Below are 21943 nucleotides of genomic sequence, written 5' to 3' on the forward strand. Positions count from 1 at the left end.
CGGCCCAATAAAAGCCCAGCAGCCGAGTTTGACTCATCTCTTTCTTCTTCCTTTTTAGTCAAACTTTTGACTTTTCTGCTAAAATATAATAAAAATTAATTAAAAAATGAAAGGGAAAAAAAAGAGTTCATCAGATAAGTCACCACCATGTCTCTCCACCCACGAAGAAGTTTCCTTGATCACAAACTATTCTCAAACTCAAAAGATCTGCCCTTTAGGGATACCCAGATCTTTTCCTTCTGTAAAGTCTCCACCTTTCACGTTTTTTTGCTTCTTACCTGAATCCAACCTTGCCGTCGCCGGCGAACTCACCTTCCTTCTTCTGGTTGACTCGTCGGACATAGTCCGACCTTTCAATTCGTCGATTCTACTTTCAATTTACTGATCGATTTATTAGAAATGGGTTACTGGTTCTTCTAAGTCTCTCTTTAGCTGAAACTTTTGTGCTCTACGACAGTTCGATTTATCCTTACTTGTTTAAGTTCTTCTTCAAATTCGTACTAATGGCGATAAGAATTACTTTTACCTATTCCACCCATGTTGCTCGTAATCTCGTCGGGACCCGTGTTGGTCCCGGCGGCGATCTTCGTTGCTGCTTTGAGTCTTTGGTTCGTCCTAGATTCTTCACCCACAAGCGTGATTTTGATCGATCTCCTAGATCCGATCCTCGGACTCGACCTGCGTCGATGTACGGTAGCATCGCGAGGGAACTCATCGGAGAAGGAAGTCAAAGCCCGCTTGTGATGGGTTTGATCTCGATTTTGAAGTCAACGTCGGCTCATGAGTCGTCGTCGATGAATGTTCTGGGGGTTTCATCACTCAAGGCTTCTTCTATCATTCCGTTTCTTCACGGATCGAAATGGACGAAGAAGTCTCAAGGAATTGATGTGGACAGGGGAGGAACGGCGTTTGATGATGATGATGATGAAAAGGAGTTTAGTGGTAAGGAATCGAGGAGTGGAGGAAGTGGATGGGTTAATAAGCTTTTGGGTATCTGTTCTGAGGATGCCAAGGCTGCTTTCACGGCGGTTACTGTCTCTATCCTTTTCAGATCGGCTCTTGCGGAGCCAAAGTCTATTCCTTCCGCGTCTATGTACCCTACCTTAGATGTGGGTGATCGTGTTATGGCGGAGAAGGTACAAATTCTCTAAGTCTGTTTTCTATTTTGATTGTAATTATAGATTATGGATGGTGACTTTTAGCCGGTTCTGAAATCAGTTCGTACATGTTTAGTATGGAGTAGCTGTGTGAGTATCTTATGGTTTGTTGAATGTGTACAAATTGTTCTTGTTGGCTTGATCGCATTGATATGAAGGTTGTTCCATAGGCAATATTGCTAGACTAGAACTTGAGTATTTTTGTTGTTTGATGTGTGTTTTTAAATGAGTTTCTTTTAGTTTCTTATGACAATAGTGAACGTTTTAGCTAAATCTGTGTTTTTGCCTTGGTGTTGGTCAGGTCTCATACTTTTTCAGGAAGCCAGAGGTGTCAGATATAGTAATTTTCAAGGCTCCTCCGATCTTGCTGGTAGGTCACAGTTTTTTCATATTTTTGCAATTCACATGTTTCAACCTGTGTGTAACTTGAATTGTAAATTAAGTAATTGTTATTCTCCTTGAAATTGCAGGAACATGGATACAGTTCCAATGATGTTTACATAAAAAGGATAGTGGCAAGTGAAGGTGACTGGGTTGAAGTAAGCCCTTATATCCAATCCACTTGTTGATTGATCCTTTTCTCACCCATTGAAGTCTTTGTTCAAATTGGTCGGTATTACTTTTGTAGAGGCTTTCTCGGACTTAAAGTCATCTCGGAAATGGACCCAACCCTTTTTCTGTCTTTTCATCCAATTTCTGTCTAACCTGTGGACTGTGTGCTATGTAGATTCGTGATGGGAAGCTCTTTGTGAATGACATTGTGCAAGAAGAAGATTTTGTCTTAGAGCCAATGTCCTATGGAATGGAACCAATGGTGAGTAACTTGTAATTACAATGTACTTATCCTTGTTAAGTATCAGACTGCTGATAACTGATAAGATTTGCTTTTACATATTCATTTGCAGTATGTCCCCAAAGGCCATGTTTTCGTCCTCGGAGACAACCGCAACAAAAGTTTTGACTCTCACAATTGGTAACTTTCTAAATTTAGAATCAGTTTTGAGGATCAAATGGCGTATTATCTATTATGAGCCGTCTTGTAATTGATGTTCGTCCCCATTGATGATAATGGTGAATGTAAATGCAGGGGTCCACTTCCAATAGAGAACATCCTTGGAAGATCTGTGTTCCGGTACTGGCCACCGAGCAAAGTATCAGACACCATATACCACGACCAAGCTATCCCAAAGGGACCTGTTGCAGTTTCATGACGAAAAATAATGTTGGAATGCTTCTTAGTGTATTAAAGCACAAGATCGTGCAAAACCAGTCTAGTCAGAATTGGGTAGACCTGGAATTGAAACCTCAAACCTCAACACGTTAGAGTATCTGCGGATACATACTGTATCGGTATGGATGGACATCAGGTTCTTAGCTGATGGCCAGAGAAATTATGTGTATGAAAGGAATGGAAGATGCAAAGAAAAAAAAAAAAAAAAAAAGCTTTACTGTGATTGTTTGTTGTGTGTTATATACCCTGAAATCAAGACAGTTTTATTTGTAAAGCCGTATAGGGCAATTGTGAAACAAAAGGGTCCTTTTTGTTTTTGAGTTTATATAAAAATGATCCTGTAAAGACATGTGTTGTTGTAAGAACAAAATTAAAATAAAATTTGTGTTGTTAAAATGTTTAAATTTGCAGCACAGTTGATAATTATTTGGACATTAATCTGTATGATGCAACACGACTTTATTAGTTTGTGAAATATCTCATTAGGTTGGAATGTTCATAAAATGTGACAAAAGAGTTAAATAACGTAAAAGAAGAGCTCAGAGATATGGCAAATCTAAACTGAAAGTTCAGGAAAATGCGAAGGACCCAACCAACGCTTAAACCAGTTTCATCAATGCTCTATTGCACCAGCTTTGGATCGAACCAGGGTCTAAGGTCGGGTACTATTATACCACTGACCTAATGGTGCCAATTGGTATGACAAAATTCTCTAATAATATAAAGCAAAATTTATGGCTTTGTTCACCAACACTCCCACTAAAGCTCTGCAAAAAGCCCACAAAGCTCGTTAAGTTAGTAAGATTGTGGTTTTCATATTACAACATGGTTCACTTTATAAAAGGAAGTTCAAAGGACAAAAAAAGGAAAAGAACAGAACTCAGTATGAGGCAATCACAACTGAGTAAACAGAAGAGTACGAAGGACCCAACTTTCGCTAAAGCCAATTTCATCATAGCACTGATATAGTGCACCAGCCGGGAATCGAACCCGGGTCTGTACCGTGGCAGGGTACTATTCTACCACTAGACCACTGGTGCTATATATTACCTCTAAAGAGGATTCACGAAGAAGTAGTTTCTCTGAGAAATGGACACAACCCTTTTGTTTTGGTTTTGTTTTTTTGTTTTTCAAAAAATAAGATTTGTGTGAAATCAATATCATGCAGGTTCGTATAGCTCTTTGTGAATGACATTGTGCAAGAAGAGCCATCCTTGAGTTGTTGGAACCAATGGTGAGTAACTTGTAATTAACCACTTGTACTCACCCTTGTAAAAGAATCAAAGTGTTGACAAGGTTTGCTTTTCATGTTTATCTTTTTGTCCTTGGAGACAACCGCAACAAAAGCTTTGACTCTCATAACTGGTAACTCTCTAATTGCATAATCAGTTTGGAAGATCAAATACATATGTCATCTATTCTGAGCATTCCAAGTTTTTCTTACATATGAAATGTGACAAGTGATGATGTTACTTAAAAAAAATAGTAGTTAAACCAAGAAAAAGGAAGAAAAATAAAAGAGCTCAGGAGTGAGGCGAGAACATCTGAGAAATCAGAAGAATGCGAAGGACCCAACCAACGCTTATGCCAATTTCATCACAGCTCATTTGCACCAGCCGGGAATCGAACCCGGGTCTGTACCGTGGCAGGTTACTATTCTACCACTAGACCACTGGTGCTTGTTGTTTATCACTCTTTTGATAATTTAATTATACATTTTCACAACCCTCGCATAAGTCAACCACAGGATCGAAACAGAGTGATGACAGAGCAAGAGTATAGAAGAATGATCTTAATCCTAATGCCAATTCCATGTGACTATTTCAGGTTGAAAACGATAAAAAAAAAAAAAAAAAGAAACTCAACTGTTTCATAACCTAGCATTAAGCTCCTTAGCTCCATTTGCCTTCTACAAACCCCAAGATTAATGGAGACATACTAAACTCTCACCACAAACCATTAGAGATAAAAAAAAAAAAAATACAAAAACAAAAGATGGGTCATTCTTGTAGTTTTGAACCTAAAAAAACTTATTTTGTTTCCTACAACTATGACAACAGAATCAAACACAAAACTGTACCTCTCTCACTCACTCTTCTTCTTCTTCTTCTACTACTCTTGCTGTCCTCAGACAACATCTTGAGAAAACTGGCTATGAGTTTAGCTTTTTTGGTCTTTCCCTTGTTCCTTCCATATCAGCTTGAACCTTTCGGATCTTCACCAATTTTCTCAGCCTCTCCTTCTAAAACCTTAACTCCTACAACATCACCTTCTTGAGCCACGCCTGAACTCTGCCCTATTTTTCTTTTTCTACTTTCGTCTTTCTCCCCCGCAACAGCTTCAACATCTTCTTTGTTGTACGGATCACTGTTCAGATCTATCCTCGCCGTGTTCACTTCTTCCTCTGCCTTATTCTTATCAGACTCAGCCTGTTCCATGTCCTTCTTCTCCTTCTCTTCTGCTGCTGGTCCATCACGCTCTAACTGCTTCTTCTTCCTCCTCATCATCAGCGTCTTGAACCTTCTCTTTACAGTGCTACACACAGTGCAAGCGCAGTTGGGCTTGTGCCTACCTTTCCCACTTGGTGGCTGAATGCACACAATGCAAGAGCATCCAGCCCGGTGCCTTGGATGTCTGGTTGTGGTTGCAACCTCTGGCTCGCCCATTGTGTCTCCTAAGACCGCTGCACTCGCTAGTGCATCCAAACCAGACGGTTCTTGCTCACTTTTTGCTGCCTGGCTTTCCCCAGTTCTTCTCTTCTTGTACTCTACACAAATACACAAACAGACAGTCTTGAGATTTGAGATTCTTAATAAGCTGAGTATTTGTATGGTAAGCTGCGTTCAGAAACAACTATGCAGGATACCAAGCAACAATCCAGAGTTTGATAAAACTCCAACATAAGGAATGTGCAACAAGCACAAATAACAACTGCATATCCAAAAAAAAATTATGCGAACGCCCAACCATACAATGCTCACAGCACAACGACTTGGAAGCAGTCTCTCACTCTAATGCAACAAGCTAATAAGAAGGAACCATGAGAGGCCAAGGTATAGATTTCATACCTCTCCCTGCTTTAAGAGCATTCTCAAGTTCCTTCAGACTCTCCTCCGGTGCAGAACATGAACACCTGTCAATGTATATTTTTTTTTAAAAACAAAGACAATTTCTAAAATGAAATTGGATTCAAGCGATCAAAAAGGTAAAAAACATTTGTGAAAGTTCTTACCTGCTCACGTCCCAAACATTGTCTATACATGTCCATTTTAAGGAAAGAAGAGCATTGACAGGTAACCTTCTCCATTTAGAGCAGTCATCACAAGCTGCCCATCGTTCTTGTTCGCTGGCCAATAAAAACATTTGTTAGTAAATCGCTTGCATGAAAATAAGCATTAAGTGCAAGTATGGAAGTAAATCATAGGATAAGGTATGTTGACGTTCAAATTTTGAGTTGAAAAGTGAAAGAACCAAGTGCAAGTATGGAACTTACCCTGAAGGTTTTGTAGTGACTATGGTCTTCTTTCCACAGACAGGAGGTTCCTGTGCATAACATTAAGAAGAACTATGACTTAACTGAGAGTAATCTAGTTCAAAGTTAATCACATGAAACCCATTGATAGTATCAAAATTAACAAGATTGACCACTTACGTCAAATTCTTCAAATTCATGCCCCTCAATAACGACAATGGTAGGCTTTGCACTGGGGGAGGGACGAAACAAGTCCTGAGCTTCTTCCCAGGTGATTCTCAGCTCCATAGATTCTTCACTATGCAAAAGTAGTCTCTTAGTTTTGGTCCCAATGGTTCGAGTTCTCTTCTTTTCTTTAACTCGTGTAGGATCATCAGCTACCCTGACCCCGTTATTCTCATTCTTTATGCCATTACCACCATAAGGTGAGCTCAGATTTTCAGGCATACCATTCAATTCTTTCGGTATTAGTGAGGGACACGAGGAACCATTTATCGATGGTGGGTTCTCTGTAACGCCAGATGATGATGTGTCCTCAGTTGAAGTACCGTTAGTGAGACCACAACTCTGTTTATAAATATAAGAACCAGATAAGAATGGAGCTAAGCAGAAATTAAAAAACCAGCACATTCCTGCAAAAACCAGTTCTAGAAAGCCAACCTGAATGTCTCCACCATTGGCTGCCTTCCTGGAACCCATGATTAGTTTTCCGCCAGGATCAACACGACTGAAAGTTACTGTACAGGTGAAAAAGAAAGTCACACGATGAGAAAATTAAACCAACAGTTTTTGATGTTGATGCCAACAAAATCCTGAAGCTTTAGCTAAAACATTAACTATATTATAAAGCTACCAAGCAGTACCTGTATCACCAGCCTGTAGCATCATGGACTGTATGCAAGGAGTGACACCTTCTAAGACATACATTCTACTGTTGTTATTAGGCCAATATCTGAACTGGAACGTCCACTCCTTACCCTTCACATCTTGGATTTTCAAAGGAATGCCTTCAGATTGACTAATTGGAGGAAAATATGCCTATATACCAACCATGCCAATAAAGTCAATAAGTCTCCAAGATAAAGAAACACGAGAAAAAAGAGAAGATAACACCATATATATTGGAAAATACCTCTGCACAGGCTTTTGGAAGAACTAGTCGACCAATGCGACCAGCATCACTGGCACTCAGAGTTTTCTCAAAAAGAGGTACAATGTTCAAATTCAAGCTAAGTATTGTTAAGATAAACATAGAGTCACCAGAAGTCTGTTATTTGGCAAAAATCACCAGAAAAAGATATTGAAAGCAAAGAAGAGGCAAATAAAAAGGATACTTTCCCGAGATTTGCTGAACCTCTTTATCTGTATATTTTGGCCAATACCTCGGAAGTAAATGGCCTTTCCCTCGCCCTTCGACAGGAGGCCTTCCAATCCTCGCCTGAGCAGATTTACTAGCCACGGGAGGAGTTGACATAGCAGGTTTTGATGGCTTTTGCAGAATGTTGGAGGCAGAGCAATGGACCATGTTTGACTGAGAAGCACCAATGTGTTTCTTTCCCTCGATACCCTCGGTTGAAAAAGATGGGCTATATGGAAGTACTGACAAACCCATGTTCAAAGATGGCTGTGCCGGTGACGATTCATGCATTTCCACAGCATCTAGCCTAAATCCAGTGTTGGTATTTTCTGAACTCATAAGATTACCAAACCCACGATGAGGTATGAACTCCTCTCTTTTATCCCCACCCATGACTAATGGCTGAGACTCACATCTCTGGGGTTGAGAAAAGAGATCAGCTTCGTTTCTTCCTCCTTCAATATTCATCCCACTTTCGCCATTTACATATTGCCTATCAGCTAACGATTTCATTGGCAATCTGCTAAACACACCTGGATTCTCACCACTATTGTTCTGCAAAGACATTAAGGTCAAGACAGAATCATTAGAACAACAACTTGAATATACTGGAAAGCGCGGAGGCTAGTCAAAACTCACGAAATTGAGTTTCTGGCGGCAAGCACAAGTACTACAACCAACACCACCATAGTCCATAAGCTCAATCATGACCTTAGAAGCAATGCATCCACAATGTAGTTTCTGTCAATTGCAGAATCTCAATCAGAACAACAAACATTGCAGACAAATAAAAAAACTAAACTATATATAGAAAAAAATCAAAACATAATCCATATAGTTTCAAAAAAAAAACGCACCTTGTTGCACAAATAGCATTCCCTCCAACCAGATTGGTCCTTATGGAATTTTTCACAGAACGTAGAACTCTCATATACAGATCTATAAGAAAATTCATTTACAACGACCAATCAAATCATCTCCTCTCAAAAAAAATTTCCTTTTTTGTACCAAAGTCACATACTTTGTGCTATTTATAGATGTAAAGAGTCAAGCTTTGCAGTAAAAAAACCCATCTACGTAAAACCAATAGTGACGAACAGAGGAATCAAGAAGAGGGTCACGAAAAGATGGAGACTTTGAGTAAAAAATGGAACAAATTTGGAGTTTTGAATACGAAATTAGAGAGATTGAGATTGAGAGATACCCGCAACGCTGACAGAGATCAGCAAGGAGACCAGATCGAAGAGGCCAACCTTTCTTCCATTCAACAGAGGAGGTCGTACCACATGAAGCGTTCATGCACATCTTTGACCCCATTTTGACTTCAAACATCACAAACCCACCTCGATTTTCGAATCCCAATCCCAAAATCTTAAAACCCTAAGTCACCACGAAGAGCTACAACAACGAATCGGAGATGAAATCGACGTGAATTGGTGAAATCGATGAAATTGAAAAGATTAGACTTTAGTCATGAACATGCATCGACGTTGATGGGTCGAAATCGAAGCCATGTAGAGAGAGAGATCAGAGGATTGTGGAGAAAGGAGTGTGAAAACACCGGCGGGAATAGAAAAAAGAGAAGATTTTTGACGGCGAATTGAAGAGGAAGAAGAGGACTGTAACGGCGAAGAAGAAGGCAACGAGGTTTTTTTCTATTTTTTGGTGTGATTTTGTTTATATTTTATAGTTTTTTTTTAATTTTTCGATGTGAAATTAAAATTATGGGTGAGATAGAGAGAGAGAGAGAAGAAGAGGAAGAGGAAGAGAGAGAGCATGCAAAGAGAAGAGAACAAACGAAACGCATAAAATGCATGCACGACAACTTTGAGAAAGACTTCGAAAGACACCAAAAAGTTACAACGAAGACTCTCGCAGAAGATGAGATTGAGAAGAGACACGAAGTGAAAGACTTTGGTTTTTTTTTTTTCTTAATGTGTTTGTATTAAGATTCTTTTTAATTGATTTATATAGGCATGAATATATTTTTAGGGTTGGTAGGATTCATATATTTTGGAAATAAGAGCATATGATGACGTAATTTTAATATTTGGTTATAATGTATTCAACTCTATATATTTAGGTATTTTACTTTTATACAATTTGGATATTAATATTTCTATTAGTGGGTTTTTATTTTTGTTTTGCAAATCATAAATATATAGAATGCATGCATGACACTTGAACACACATGCACACAAAATACTTGAGGTTATTATTTTCTCTTGATTTGTTATTCTTAAATACTCTTTTAAGAAATCAAATTTTGCATTTGTATCCGGTCTATGTGATTGACTCAAATATTTTGAGGCCATTAGGAATGAGATCATTAGAAAGATTTTGCCTTCTCTATGGTCAGATTTGGAGGTACATTTAGTGAAATTTTCTCTACATTCATAACCAAGGCACAATTTAGTATGGATATATTTATGAGTCTGGAAAGACTTCGGGACTCTTTAAGAAAACTTGTGATTAAGAAAATGCATTACAAGGTTGACAAAAAAAAAAATGCATTACAATTTATTACATATTTCATTAATATTGTATAGAATATGAAATTTCAAAACATATTTTTTATAACCAGATAATAAGTTTCAAAAAAATAATACTACGTATTTTGTACTTATTCGATATAAAATTTACTATAGAAATTTTTGATCGCATACATGATACATGATACATGTATAGTTGAATAGTATACATATATGTCATTCTCTGTATCTGTACTTCAACCAAATTTGATACCATAAAATTTAGAGAAGACTAAAACCGCTGGATAATCATGGATCGACGATTAATATTGGATGTTTCGAATAACACGTATGATATAGATAGATATATATATTCTTAAATACAGTAAAACCTCTATAAATTAATACTCGATAAATTAATAATCTCTATAAATTAATAAATTTCTCCGGTCCCAAGTTGGGACCAGTGTAATTTTAGACATATTTCGATAAAATAATAAGATAATAAATTTTTTGAAAATCCTTTGTAAATATATGGTCCCATCAATATTATAAATTAATAATTAGGTAAAATTTTCAAAATATATGTATATATAGACACATTAGTTTTTGTTAGATTTTATTTCTAATATTTTACTATATGAAAAATAGTTAGCATTCTCTTTTAATACATAATAATTATTGTTTTATTTGTAATTGATTATATAAAATGTTAATTATCATGATTAAATCTTATTTTTAAATATTGTTTTGAAAATATTTTCCAAATTAGGAATATCTCTCTATAAATTAATAATTATTAATTTATCGATAAATTAATATCTCTATAAATTAATAGATTTTCATGGTCCCAACATTATTAATTTATAGAGGTTTTACTGTATAATACTAAGTTAAAAACATACGAAAAGGGGGAAAATATATCACTTTTACATAAACTGAAATTCATCTCCTAAATATTGTCTGTCAAATTTTTTTGTTAAAGTAACACTCCACACAAATTAAATGATTTGCTGTTAGGAAATTAATATCATGTGCCATTTTGCTATAATTTAACATACAGTACCATGGTCCATGGTATTTATGTAAATTATGCTCATGATAAACATAATTATAAATATTCACACGATTAAATATAAAGATGTTATTTTATTATGCATGTAACTGTAGGATTTTTTTCTTCTTTTTTTTTTGTTGAACCACAATATATTGCGGTCCATTAGCCAAATTCATATGTTTATTAAAGAGCGGGACTCGATTCATGACATAATAATGCATATAATTGTAGATTAAATATGTCTAGTTACATTAAAATATATTAGATTATATACAAGGAAAGAATATATTTAATATTTACTCATGCATACTATATACTCACTTCTTATTTTCCATTGAAATCTCTAATCTTTTAATAATCTAGTTAACTCAAAATTAAGATCTAACAATGATACCATATCTTTTGAAATCGCTATGTTTTTGGGTGGAAAACTTCTACTATAAAACGAGCTATTAAGTATTACGTCTGTTTCAGCCCTCTTTGACCTTGTAGGCTTTGTAACTATTGAAATGAGTAACTTCTCATTTACCCTTTATTATAAGTCGGTGAAAAACGTCACCTTCTCTTAAAAAAAAGAAAAAAAAAAAAGCTATATTCGTTATTTTCATTATGTAATTATGGAATTTTCTGGTTGACAGCAAAATAATATATAGACGTTTCCCCTTTTTTGGATTTATCCATATAATTATAAATGGCAACTGTATTTGATTTTACCATGCACAAGAGATAATCATCATCAACTTAGGGCCACTTTCCCCTTATCTTTATATTTAATAGTTTCTTTTGCTACACAGTTTAATCCCATGAAACTGACATTGGGTAAATCCTGAACCACTAGATTTAATACAACTTGATTATAATCTCAAACTCAATCCTGTATAATTCATTTTCACGTATGAAAAGGAGGAAGAAAAAAACACGTATGAACTACTTTTTTTATTTCACTTTGCGTGTTTTCATATTATATACTGACATTTTGACTGGCACCGATAATATGATGATTTTCAAGTTTCGAATATTATAGGCTGTTTAAAAGAAATACTAATGTTATAGGTTGTTAAAATTTAAAGTTCACAACAAATATAGATCAGCATAACCTATGAAAAAATATATAAAATGTATATTTGAATCTAGACTTATACATCCAATCCAATGATTAGTTTGAATTACGTACATATCTAATACAAATGATCAAGTACTAAAATTCTCGAGTTTGATATGATTAACCTTTTTTTAATATCTTTTGGCCATGTGAATCCTCTTATTAAGAGTAGTTGTCATCAAGCGAGCGATGATGGCTAACGTAACAAGTATCAATCTCGTACTACACATGTTGCACGCACATGAGTAACAAACAGCCGCAATATTTCTTGATTCATTTCGTTAAAAACAAAACAAAATAATCAATAAGACCTATACCATATTCTTTTTTGACATCCCCAGACCGAAGCAGGTTTAAAATTACTTTGTTGTCATTGGTATTCAAACTCGTATTAGATGATGAGACCAACTAGTTTACATATATACATCCATAACAATGTCTTCTTTTTAGGATATATACTGAGAAATTAACAATTTAGTTAGAATATTTCATACCCAAAAAAATAAAAAACAATTTAGTTAGAATGTTTTTAAAAGTGTATTTTTAACATGCAAATGACTTTTTAGGACGGCATGTAAGAAATAGAATCAACTGATAGAAACTGCAATAATGCATGATACACACACCCAGCTGTAATTGGGGCTCACGTTCCCATCCCCAGCTTGCAATTGACATTTTTTTACATAACTTATTAATAAAAACTATAGTTTATAATACTAATATCAAGGAATCTCATTAGCCCACATATCATTAAAGTACATGCAACATTGACAACATCAACAAAAAAAACAACTATAAACTTAGATAACACTTTTATAGAAAAAGTAAGCGTTATGAACTTTCTTTACTCCAAAATCCAGTATGTTGATAGAAAAATATGTCATATATAAGCATATAGATTCTTGTGAGTAAGTAAAACAAAATCAACGACACGTTTTAATGTTATAGGATTTCATTTCGAACCTTTAAAATAGATAGAAATATTAAAAAGTCGCGATACACACTGCACAAACATGTCTACCTAAAATTGGTCAAAACATGTTTTACGTGATTATATTTCCTTCATGAACTATTGACACACAAAAACGTCTCAAATAGCGATATACAGAACGTGGGTAGGGTAGTTGACAAACACGGTTGCATGTAAAGGTAGGTACAAAGGCTATATATGGACAACATGATATGGTTGATTTTTTATATCTGTGTGCATGCTCAATGAAAATTATATACCAAGAATGGTAACATTTCTTTATATAAGCCCATGAAGCAGATGGAATTTGGAATTCAGATTTGGTGATAGCTAGAACCAAAGATTGGATATGAATATACGTACCTAAGTTTTTAAAGAGTCAAGGAGCAATGCTTTGTTAAAACAAACGAGTTGAAGTGTGCGTCTTTCCAGCATTATCATTTGTTGGAACGAGTCTCTACTTGTCTTTTCTCCTGATTCTTTCTCATGTTAGCTTGTTATACTAAAAATAAACAAGTAATCCCAGGAAACATAATTCAGTTTACCTCTGTTTCCTTGATGCTTAGCTTCCGTGACTTCCTTGTTCGGGTTACATCTAACAACAGTTTCCATGTGTCAGGAGAATTGGGATTTAACTTATGGAATTTTGGTATTTGAAAGAGCAACAAATTGTAAGAGAAGTGTGTGATACTGTTCACCGTACATACTCATTTTCGTCTGAGAGGCTCTTTGCAATGGATGATGAGGTCTCATCTCCCTGATTTTTTGGGTCATTCACTTCTCTGCTTTGCTCATTATCGTTCTCTGATAACGTGTCATTCTCAAAACCGCATGTGTCTCCTGCTAGTTTTGATTTACGGTTTGCTGATAAACAGTTTACATAGTCGTCTTCATCATCATTATCTCCAGTGCCTCCTACTGAAAACTTGGGAACCCATGTTTCCGGAATAGAATCAGGGGCACGAGATGGACGCCAGTGCGAGCTACCAAGCTCAGGGTTTAGAAAAGGATATGGCTTGTCCCTCTCACTTGTAGTATCTGTGACAGAAGTTAATTCAGGAATTTACATCTGAGAGATCGCCAAGATATTAATTATGTTATAGTTCTGAAACCAGATCCAAATCTCAAATGGATTGTCTATGGTTCTAAGAGATTTCTGCACCGTAGCTTGGGGAAAGATGATGAACAAAGCCATTGAAGATTTTTCTGATAACAAAGTAAAGGCAAACCTGAACTTATGGCTGCAGATGTAAATCCTTCTGCAAACCAATTGTAAGACGCATCTTGACCACCTTCTCTCTGACTGGTAGATTTTAACTTCCCTGGATTTGATAGTCTAACCTGCTTTCCAGACCCAACTTTTCTCTTCATATGTTGATCATCCACATCCCAATCTTCACATGATTCTTGGAAAAGGTTATTATTCAGATACTTCGTGTCTCCAAGGTTGCGAAACGAATTAGTTTCCCTTTTCTTTTGTCTTGCTTTAGCCTCAAACTGTGAACCATGGGTTTCACTGGTCCAAACTGACAACATTATGGAGCAGTGACGTTTCAGTACTAAGAAAACCAAATGCTTGCAAAATCAAACATTTGTGTACCCAAGAATTCTTCAGAAAAATCAATACCTGCACTAGATGAGCAAGATTCTTCGCTGTTAGGAAAAGTGAAATGGCGTCAGGTTTGCAATTCATTCTATATAAAGCATATGAAATAACAATCAGAAAGAGACATGAAAAGTCTTACCTACGCAAACTAAGACTGTCTTTATCTTCCTCAGGTACAATGGACGACCAAACCGGTTGGTCAAAGTCATTGTCAAAATCAAAGTCAGGGGGTTTGAAATAACTGGATGTTATTGAAAAGTTCAGTCAGCGTGAGTTAAAAAATGACTTGATGCAATTTAAGGAATTGACTTACGCTGCCTTAGTGAAACTTGGATGATCGATATTCCTTTCTCGAAGATGTGATCTTCGAGTTGGTGAATCTGATATACGGAAAATTAAAGGAATTACCAAATAAATAGGCCAAAACCCAGTAAGCCTAACATAAATGTAGATACATATCTCTCCAACTCATACACGAACAATAGATGAAGCTAAGAGATACTGAAAGAAACAATGAGTCAATGAACTTCCAAAAGACATATGCTTAGATAAGTTATTTTATGAATACAACTTATAAGGTCAGATGAAAGTTCTTTGATAAAAGCATATATGCAGATAGCCGTTATTCCTAATTTAGTTGAACTAAACCCACCTCTAATGTTGGACCTCCAGGTTGATTCCAGGTAATCCCTATAGCACAAAGACTGTCAATGTCAAGAGGCATAGTATCAACATTATGAAGTGACAAAATTAGAGTTTTTTGAAGAGCACCTCTTCTTTTTCCTGTGGTATTCTCCAGAAGAGCGAGTCTCAGTGTAATCCTTGCCATATTTCCAGAAATCAGAGTTCAAACTTTCCTTTTCGCATGGCTGTTCACCCTTCCAGTAAAAACCATTTTCCCCGTCATCAAGAAAGGCAGACTTAGCTGGTGAATTAAGAAGAAACTAGATTTAAACATTTTGTTATTTGATCTCACAAGGAAAGAAAGAAACATGTGCACATATGATCTTAGAACAGAAAGATTCCCTATAGTTCATTTCACATAACAGGAAATTGCGTTCATTTCATTTTATACTAGAAATATTCATTAAGAAGTGTCATGCTACTTTGATCAAGTCATGTTTAATGTAAATTGCAGACGCTGATGGGTTGTGACCGACTAAGAGAAGATATAGAAAATGCATGAAAAATAAGGGCTGCATAGATGGTGAGTTGTGCATGACACGAAAACGAAACCCTTTGCATATGAAATTACCATTCCACTCATCATCTGAAAACCTGCTGTTGTTGTAATCTGCAACATCAGAGAAGTAACTTCTTGAGTCGCTAAATTGATTTTGAAAGTGATCACTGAACGTGAGCAGTTTTTGCTTTCTTTCCCCCTCTTCAGCATGTATAGCAATGGGGGACCTATAACGGCTGTCATCTTGGAACATTTTGCTACTTTCAATAATTGTGTCCTGTAAGGAGGAGATGAAATTATTGGGTCTGGTCAACAAGTTAGAAACGAAAAGAAGACAGAGAAGATAAGATGACAAAATTTCTTACCACTTCCTTCTCAAAGTCGTTGAGCCTTTCCCTGACCTTCAATGTGTCTTGTTGACCAGTATCCTTCCATGGAGAGGAGTACCGGTACGCAAAGGTTCTTTCATTTTACAAGTTGACAGAATTACTGATCATAAACAAAAATAAGTGCCAAAACAACAACCAATCGTAAAAGTTGCCCACCTGTCTGATGGATGTGGAGAATTAACAGGAGTTTTCGTGTTTATTTGACCTAATCCTGAATGGAGAAAGTAAGAATCACAAGAGAAAGACACAGTAGGATATCTCGTCTTAAAGATTGATCATAATGTAGGTAAACATTTTAAGTTAAACTTTCCCCACCTTCAACTGAAAATGCCATATGAGCCTCAGACTGAGAACAGTCTTTCTGGTTGGTTGTTGTATGATCATCACCAACCAGATCAAAGACAGATAACTCTGAAAAAGATCATAATGTCCATATCAACTAAAAATTTGATACTTGCATATGGCGAAAATTTGAATAAGCATAAAGTGGAAAGTGATTGGGAAGTCAAACAAGAATGAAGAGACTTGTCTAGATGCTATAGATGTTAACTCTATGTAAAGAAGAATGAAAACAGAAAACAGTAAACAGTAAACCTTTCTACGTTCTAGATATAAACACATTAGTCAATGTTAAGTTATAGTAATTACTTACTCCGCTCTGTGCCATCCATCAGATCGAGGGTGGTGTTTGCTTTCTTGAGATCATTTGCCTGTTTGTCAGCAAGACTAAACGAATTCTTACAAGACAGTGAATCATCCATCAGATCTTTTGTGGTGTTTGCTTTCTTGAAATCTTTTGTCTGGTTGTCAGGAAGACTAAATAAAGTCCTGTAAGACAGTGAAGCATCAAAATTTCTATAAGGTGTGCAGTTCCATTAGCAAAATAAACAAGAGGGTATATATGCTGAGAAGGAAAATTTGAGCAGTCACATTATATGAAAGCAAAACAAAGAAAACTGACTTGCCTCTTCGAGGAAGTAGGTTCTGCTTTATGGTTTAATGAACTTCCTGCATTACCACACATAACATGAGCAGAAGTAGAGAAGATTTATAGATCCATGATTTTGGAGACCTTACCTAGTCCTACTCCGGATGTGTTGTCATTCAAGTTGTAGAAATCAGCATCCAGATCTTCCATTCCTTTTTCCATTTACAAGTGACAACACAAACAGGAAGAAAGCAAAATGGAATTATATGTCATGGTCCCAAACTCCCAGCAATAATGCAAATAAAGGGTCCATAAAACTGACTCCAATCATGAGGGAAACTATAAACCACACTCAGAACGATGCTGGAAGCACTAACAACATATATACTTACCACCTTTTGGACAAGCAGGTTTGCATTCAGGAGTAGCGGTTGACAAGTTGTGCAAATTCAGAATATCCAGAGAGTGTTGTTCTCTTGGGTGTTGATTACTATTGTTTGTATCATTAGTACAGCTCTCAGACCCAACTGTGAGCTGCTGATGCTGGTGCTGTCTCCTCTGCTCAAAGTATTGCTTTTGCCTTCAGTGTCAACAAAGATAAAAATTAAAAATGTGTGCACTAGATGTCTAATGTCTACGAAAACATCAATGGGAACCATGCATTGAAAAATTTCTCATAACAGAGAGAGAAAGGAATTACACACCTCTTCCTCACTGACGTGTGTGACTGAATGCCCCAAGAGGTCCCCATAAAACGATAACAAGTAAGATTTTAAACAAATTCTAAGCTAACTAATTAAGCAATCATCTTAACACAATTTATAAAAGGAAAAAGTAAAAGTCACTCACAGCGGTCACTTTCCTCCTCGATCCTCCCATCCATTGCAGCATTCTTAGAGGTTGTTTCTTAGGATCCCGATAGGTAAAGCATTCACTAGCTCCGTAATTTAACACTCAATTGACCACAAATTTGACTCAATCGCTGAAATTTCCAGCAGAAATGAAGATCTCAGCAATCACAAAACTATACTCCATTACAACTCAACCCAAGCTTCTTCAGGGGAGACAACTAAAAATCTAAAGTACTTCTAACCAGAAAATTGCATGCGAGATGAGCCTAATTGCTCTAATTTTAGGGTTTCTAAACTGTACGACTGCATACGGATCTAGAAATTAGAATTTCAACATCACCACTGATCGAGGCAACGATTCCATAGTTCGGTTTTGTTTCATGAACATTACGAAATTAAGATCATATCCCTAAAGAAATGGAGAATCGAGAGAGAAGATAGAGAGATTACTTCGAAAATTCGAGGGGTTCTACAGTATCGGAGCTCAGAACCTGGAAACGATCTAGAAATCTGATAATTTCTTCTGTACAACGATGAAGACGATGATCTTTGATCAAATATGCAGCAGGAGAACAAATCAAAGACAATGCAGCGAACGTTCTTCTCAAATTTCGAAAAGTTTCTTAATGGAGCATTTGGTGTATTCGTTTCCCGCTGCGTAATCTCTGTGAATGAGCTCGACTATGATGGGCTTTAAATATGGGGCCTTATATATGGGCCTTATAAAGTCCATTAATCCATATTACTCGACTGTGAGGTCCCCCGTTAAAGAGATGATCATCAAACTCGAGCTCGAACCATTGAATTCATAAATTTACAAGTGATCTTTTAAACACAACTTGTATAGCGAGTTTTTTAACATGTTTACAAAGGAATTTGTTTCAAGTTAGAGGAACCTAGAAACCTCCAAATTAATGACTACAGTTCAACAATCATGAGAATTTGAATTTGATATAACATCGATGTCCATTTAAAACAATGGGCACCACTAAATTATTGCAATCGTAAAACGAGCCATTTTTAAAGACATTTTACACAAAACATCTCACAAAAGCAAAACATGGGAATATTCAACAGATTTCACAAACATCACTATAAAGTCATTTTGTTCCTTTGTTCTTTTGCAGAAAAGTTTAAAAGTTCCTTGGTTTCATAACGATCGTGGAGTGGTTAAGGATGTGCAAGCTGAATTGTCCACCTTTCTCAGAAGTATCAATCTTAGACTGTCCTGGAGGAGGAAGAAGCTCGAAGTTCTGGACCATCCTACCAATGGTGATTCCCAGAATAGGTAACGCCAATATAATCCCAGGACAGCTTCTACGGCCAACACCAAACGGCACATACCTGAAGTCATTGCCGTTCGCTTCCACGTGGGCTTCCTCTTCAAAGAACCTCTCTGGTCTAAATTCTTCAGGCTTCTTCCAGCTCTCGGGGTTGTTTGCAAGCCACCACGCGTTGACAAGGATTTTGCTCTCTGCTGGGATATCGTAGCCAGCGAGCTTAGCGTCGTGAAGGTTCATGTGAGGCACGAGAAGAGGAATCGCCATTCTTAGACGAAGTGTCTCCTTAACCACGGCTTGAAGGTATGGAAGCTTGTGAAGCTCAGGCTCAGTGACTTGCACACCTAGTCCAAGAACTGTGTCCATTTCGTTCCTTAGCTTGCTCTGGATTTCAGGATGGTTCACTAATTCCGCAATTCCCCACTCGATCGACCACAATGTTGTCTCGATAGCTGTTTCAACATAATTTCAAGAAATCAGCGTCACAAAACTGTACAAATACAATCTAGCCTATTCAGGGGAGGCAAATAACAATCCAGACGAGCCTAACTCCCTCTTATGGTTACAACTCCGAATTAATAGGAATCACTTAAAACACTAATGTCCAGTTTCGTTTCGTATGCAAGTAAGAGACGTCTAGAGGATTGATAACGTATCGTACAAGGAAGAAATAGTTACCAGCGACGTTGATGTTCTCAACAATGTACAGAACGTTGTCTTCGTTGATTTCTCCCTTCTGTTCAGCTTCAAGGATGTGATCAATGGCGCATTTCAATCCTTCACTGCCTGTAGGCTTGGAGCTCGCAATTTGCCTGTATGGATTCATCATCAATGTCAATATTCCGAAACCCCTGAGACCAAACTCAAAAGATAAAACGAAAACATAAACAAAAACTCACTTCCTCTCATCAACAAAGTATTTCTTGAAGAGAGCAATTCTTCGATCCTTGACATCTTGGCAAATCTTCAAATAACCTCTAAGGAAAGGTCTAAGGATAGGGATGAAATCACCATAGTTGTACTCAAAGCTCTGAGCTAAACGACTTCTCTCACCATTCAAAGCCTTAAGCCTAAGGAAAAGAGGATCATCCTCACTCTCGAACCTTCGATCGAACATGATACGGAACATATTGTTGTACATCATCAATTGCAAACGTTTCCTCAACACGATTCCTTTAGTAGCGGAATCTGGATTCTTCTTCACATCCTCAACAACACTCGCGGCTTCGAACTCCCAACCTTCACGATTCTGCTGCACAACCTTGTTAGTGAAGAACGGAACCGTCATGATCCTTCTCATCTTCCTCCAGTGCTCTCCGTAAACAGTGAAAACCATATCCTGACCTTTACCGGTGAAAATGTCGAAGACGACGTTTCTGGTTCTAGATCCGAACTCAACACCTTGTGTGTGGAGCACTTCCTTTGTTAGATTCGGGGAAGAGACGACGACTAGGTTACGCTGACCCATCCTGAGGAGGAAGAGATCGCCGAATTTCTTAGCGTAATCGACGAGATTACGGTGGTTGAGATCATCTCCGACTTGAAGCCAGTTTCCGAAGATGGGAATCGGCATAGGACCTGGAGGTAGCTTCAATTTCTTGCCGCGGAGCTTAGAAACAACCGTGGCGAGAACCACCGCCACGAAGACGGCGATTAGAGACTTCTCCAGTAAGAGAAGGTCCATCATAACAAATCAGCTCTCTCAGTTTTTGTTTATGCTCTCGAGTTTTTGAGTATATTAGAGTGATTGATTGAGACAAAATCGTCCGGCGAATTTGGATTGTGTAAATAGAAAAGCAGAAGAAGCTGCTGAGGAAGAAATGGTGAAGCGGAAGAGGGTTTTATAAGAGGGAGAGAGGTTTGGTTGGTTTGAGAAAATGAGAACCAACGGCAAAAAGAAAACGGCGTTAGGTACGGGAGAAGGAGTTGGTGAAAAATGATAAACGGCGTTAGATTTAACGGGATGGCTGTGTGTGTGTAGTGGTGTTGATGGATGGGGGTAGGTAAAGAAAGACCAACAAAGTTTTTTTTTGTTTTTTAAAGGTGTTTGGTGAAGGTAGGAGAGGAACTGAGGAAGAAGAGATGATTATATATATATTTTGTAATTAATAACATCAACTAAACTTCTCTTTTGTCTTTTCTATTTGAGTGTAATTAAGAAACAACTAAATATACAATTTAATTAACAAAAGTATTTGCTTAAAATAGTCATATAACATACCTTATACGAACTAGTACTAGTAGTATATATGATAACACTAATCTAAGACAAGAAACCACTTGCGGACGTTGACCGAGTGGTATGGTAGAACGAACGTTTTAAGATTAACAACAACGTCCATGTTCTTATTCTTACGAGACTCCCTTACCAAATGAATGATTGATATACGTGTGTGTGTGTGTAAACTATAATCTTCGTACTTTGGACATGTCTTAATAAAAATATAAGAACGAGTCAACTTTAACGTTAAAACACATAAAGCAACAAAAACGAATTTTGGATGCACGTTTAATAAAGTTTACATCGGTTTGATTGACTAAATTAAGGTTTGTCTTAATGGATTCCAAAACAGCTTGTTCTGGTTACAAGTAAACTGTGTGCCAAATTTTGTTGAATGTATAATATAATAAGTTATATAATTGTCGGAAGGCTTTACCTTTTTGGAGAAAACAAAGAATATCAAGATAGCACTAAAGGAGATTGATGAACTCTTAAGAAGAGCTTTAGAGTTATCATCCCATATATGGAGACAATTTTGTAAACTAATAGACATCTAATTATAAAGAAGATGAAAAGTACTACTGGAGACAAAAAAAAAAAAAAGTAAAAAGAATCATAGGTTTTGTATGACTGAAAGAGGAAACCCGAAAATTCAAAAAAAAAAAAAA

General features: G+C 36.8%; 4 protein-coding genes and 3 non-coding genes across 11 annotated transcripts; 1 reads left to right on the plus strand and 6 right to left on the minus strand.

The window, feature by feature from the left end:
- Positions 1-121: 121 nt before the first annotated feature.
- On the plus strand, positions 122-2460 carry LOC17888682 (thylakoidal processing peptidase 1, chloroplastic). Its single transcript, XM_006294447.2, has 6 exons — positions 122-1136; positions 1459-1527; positions 1628-1696; positions 1885-1971; positions 2063-2130; positions 2245-2460. Exons 1-6 carry the CDS (start codon positions 504-506, stop codon positions 2366-2368), a joined length of 1050 nt encoding a protein of 349 aa, XP_006294509.1. The 5' UTR covers positions 122-503; the 3' UTR covers positions 2369-2460.
- An 897-nt stretch (positions 2461-3357) lies between these two features.
- Positions 3358-3428, minus strand: TRNAG-GCC. Its single transcript has one exon. It is a non-coding gene; the product is annotated as a tRNA-Gly (tRNA).
- Positions 3429-3907: 479 nt separating this feature from the next.
- Positions 3908-3993, minus strand: LOC111831305. The gene has a single exon (XR_002834561.1). It is a non-coding gene; the product is annotated as a small nucleolar RNA snoR114 (small nucleolar RNA).
- A 3-nt stretch (positions 3994-3996) lies between these two features.
- On the minus strand, positions 3997-4067 carry TRNAG-GCC. The gene has a single exon. It is a non-coding gene; the product is annotated as a tRNA-Gly (tRNA).
- Positions 4068-4235: 168 nt separating this feature from the next.
- Positions 4236-8938, minus strand: LOC17888144 (B3 domain-containing transcription repressor VAL1). The gene is made up of 12 exons (XM_006293634.2): positions 8422-8938; positions 8075-8156; positions 7857-7958; positions 7195-7772; positions 6993-7089; positions 6724-6898; positions 6521-6597; positions 6041-6427; positions 5882-5931; positions 5621-5734; positions 5457-5521; positions 4236-5155 (listed from the first exon to the last, which is right to left on the minus strand). Exons 1-12 carry the CDS (start codon positions 8547-8549, stop codon positions 4584-4586), a joined length of 2427 nt encoding a protein of 808 aa, XP_006293696.1. The 5' UTR covers positions 8550-8938; the 3' UTR covers positions 4236-4583.
- Positions 8939-13012: 4074 nt separating this feature from the next.
- Positions 13013-18404, minus strand: LOC17889934. Of its 5 annotated transcripts, none has more exons than XM_023784955.1 (20): positions 18225-18403; positions 17773-17905; positions 17628-17650; positions 17316-17503; positions 17073-17135; positions 16961-17003; positions 16648-16823; positions 16311-16406; positions 16152-16200; positions 15972-16068; positions 15679-15883; positions 15195-15348; positions 15076-15113; positions 14737-14803; positions 14563-14664; positions 14445-14470; positions 14047-14343; positions 13525-13855; positions 13363-13412; positions 13013-13290 (listed from the first exon to the last, which is right to left on the minus strand). In XM_023784955.1, the coding sequence occupies exons 2-20, from the start codon at positions 17812-17814 to the stop codon at positions 13181-13183; spliced, it is 2157 nt and encodes a 718-aa protein (XP_023640723.1). In that variant the 5' UTR covers positions 17815-17905; positions 18225-18403; the 3' UTR covers positions 13013-13180. The 5 variants fall into 5 exon arrangements, with proteins under 5 accessions (XP_023640723.1, XP_023640724.1, XP_023640721.1 ...); XM_023784956.1 differs by having other exon boundaries at positions 14445-14449; positions 16152-16206; XM_023784953.1 differs by having other exon boundaries at positions 16152-16206.
- A 300-nt stretch (positions 18405-18704) lies between these two features.
- LOC17888026 (trans-cinnamate 4-monooxygenase) lies at positions 18705-20872 on the minus strand. Its single transcript, XM_006293991.2, has 3 exons — positions 19954-20872; positions 19733-19866; positions 18705-19506 (listed from the first exon to the last, which is right to left on the minus strand). Exons 1-3 carry the CDS (start codon positions 20739-20741, stop codon positions 18908-18910), a joined length of 1521 nt encoding a protein of 506 aa, XP_006294053.1. The 5' UTR covers positions 20742-20872; the 3' UTR covers positions 18705-18907.
- Positions 20873-21943: the final 1071 nt, after the last annotated feature.

The sequence above is a fragment of the Capsella rubella genome, unplaced genomic scaffold, assembly GCF_000375325.1.
Source record: "Capsella rubella cultivar Monte Gargano unplaced genomic scaffold, Caprub1_0 scaffold_4, whole genome shotgun sequence".
Taxonomy (NCBI): domain Eukaryota; kingdom Viridiplantae; phylum Streptophyta; class Magnoliopsida; order Brassicales; family Brassicaceae; genus Capsella; species Capsella rubella.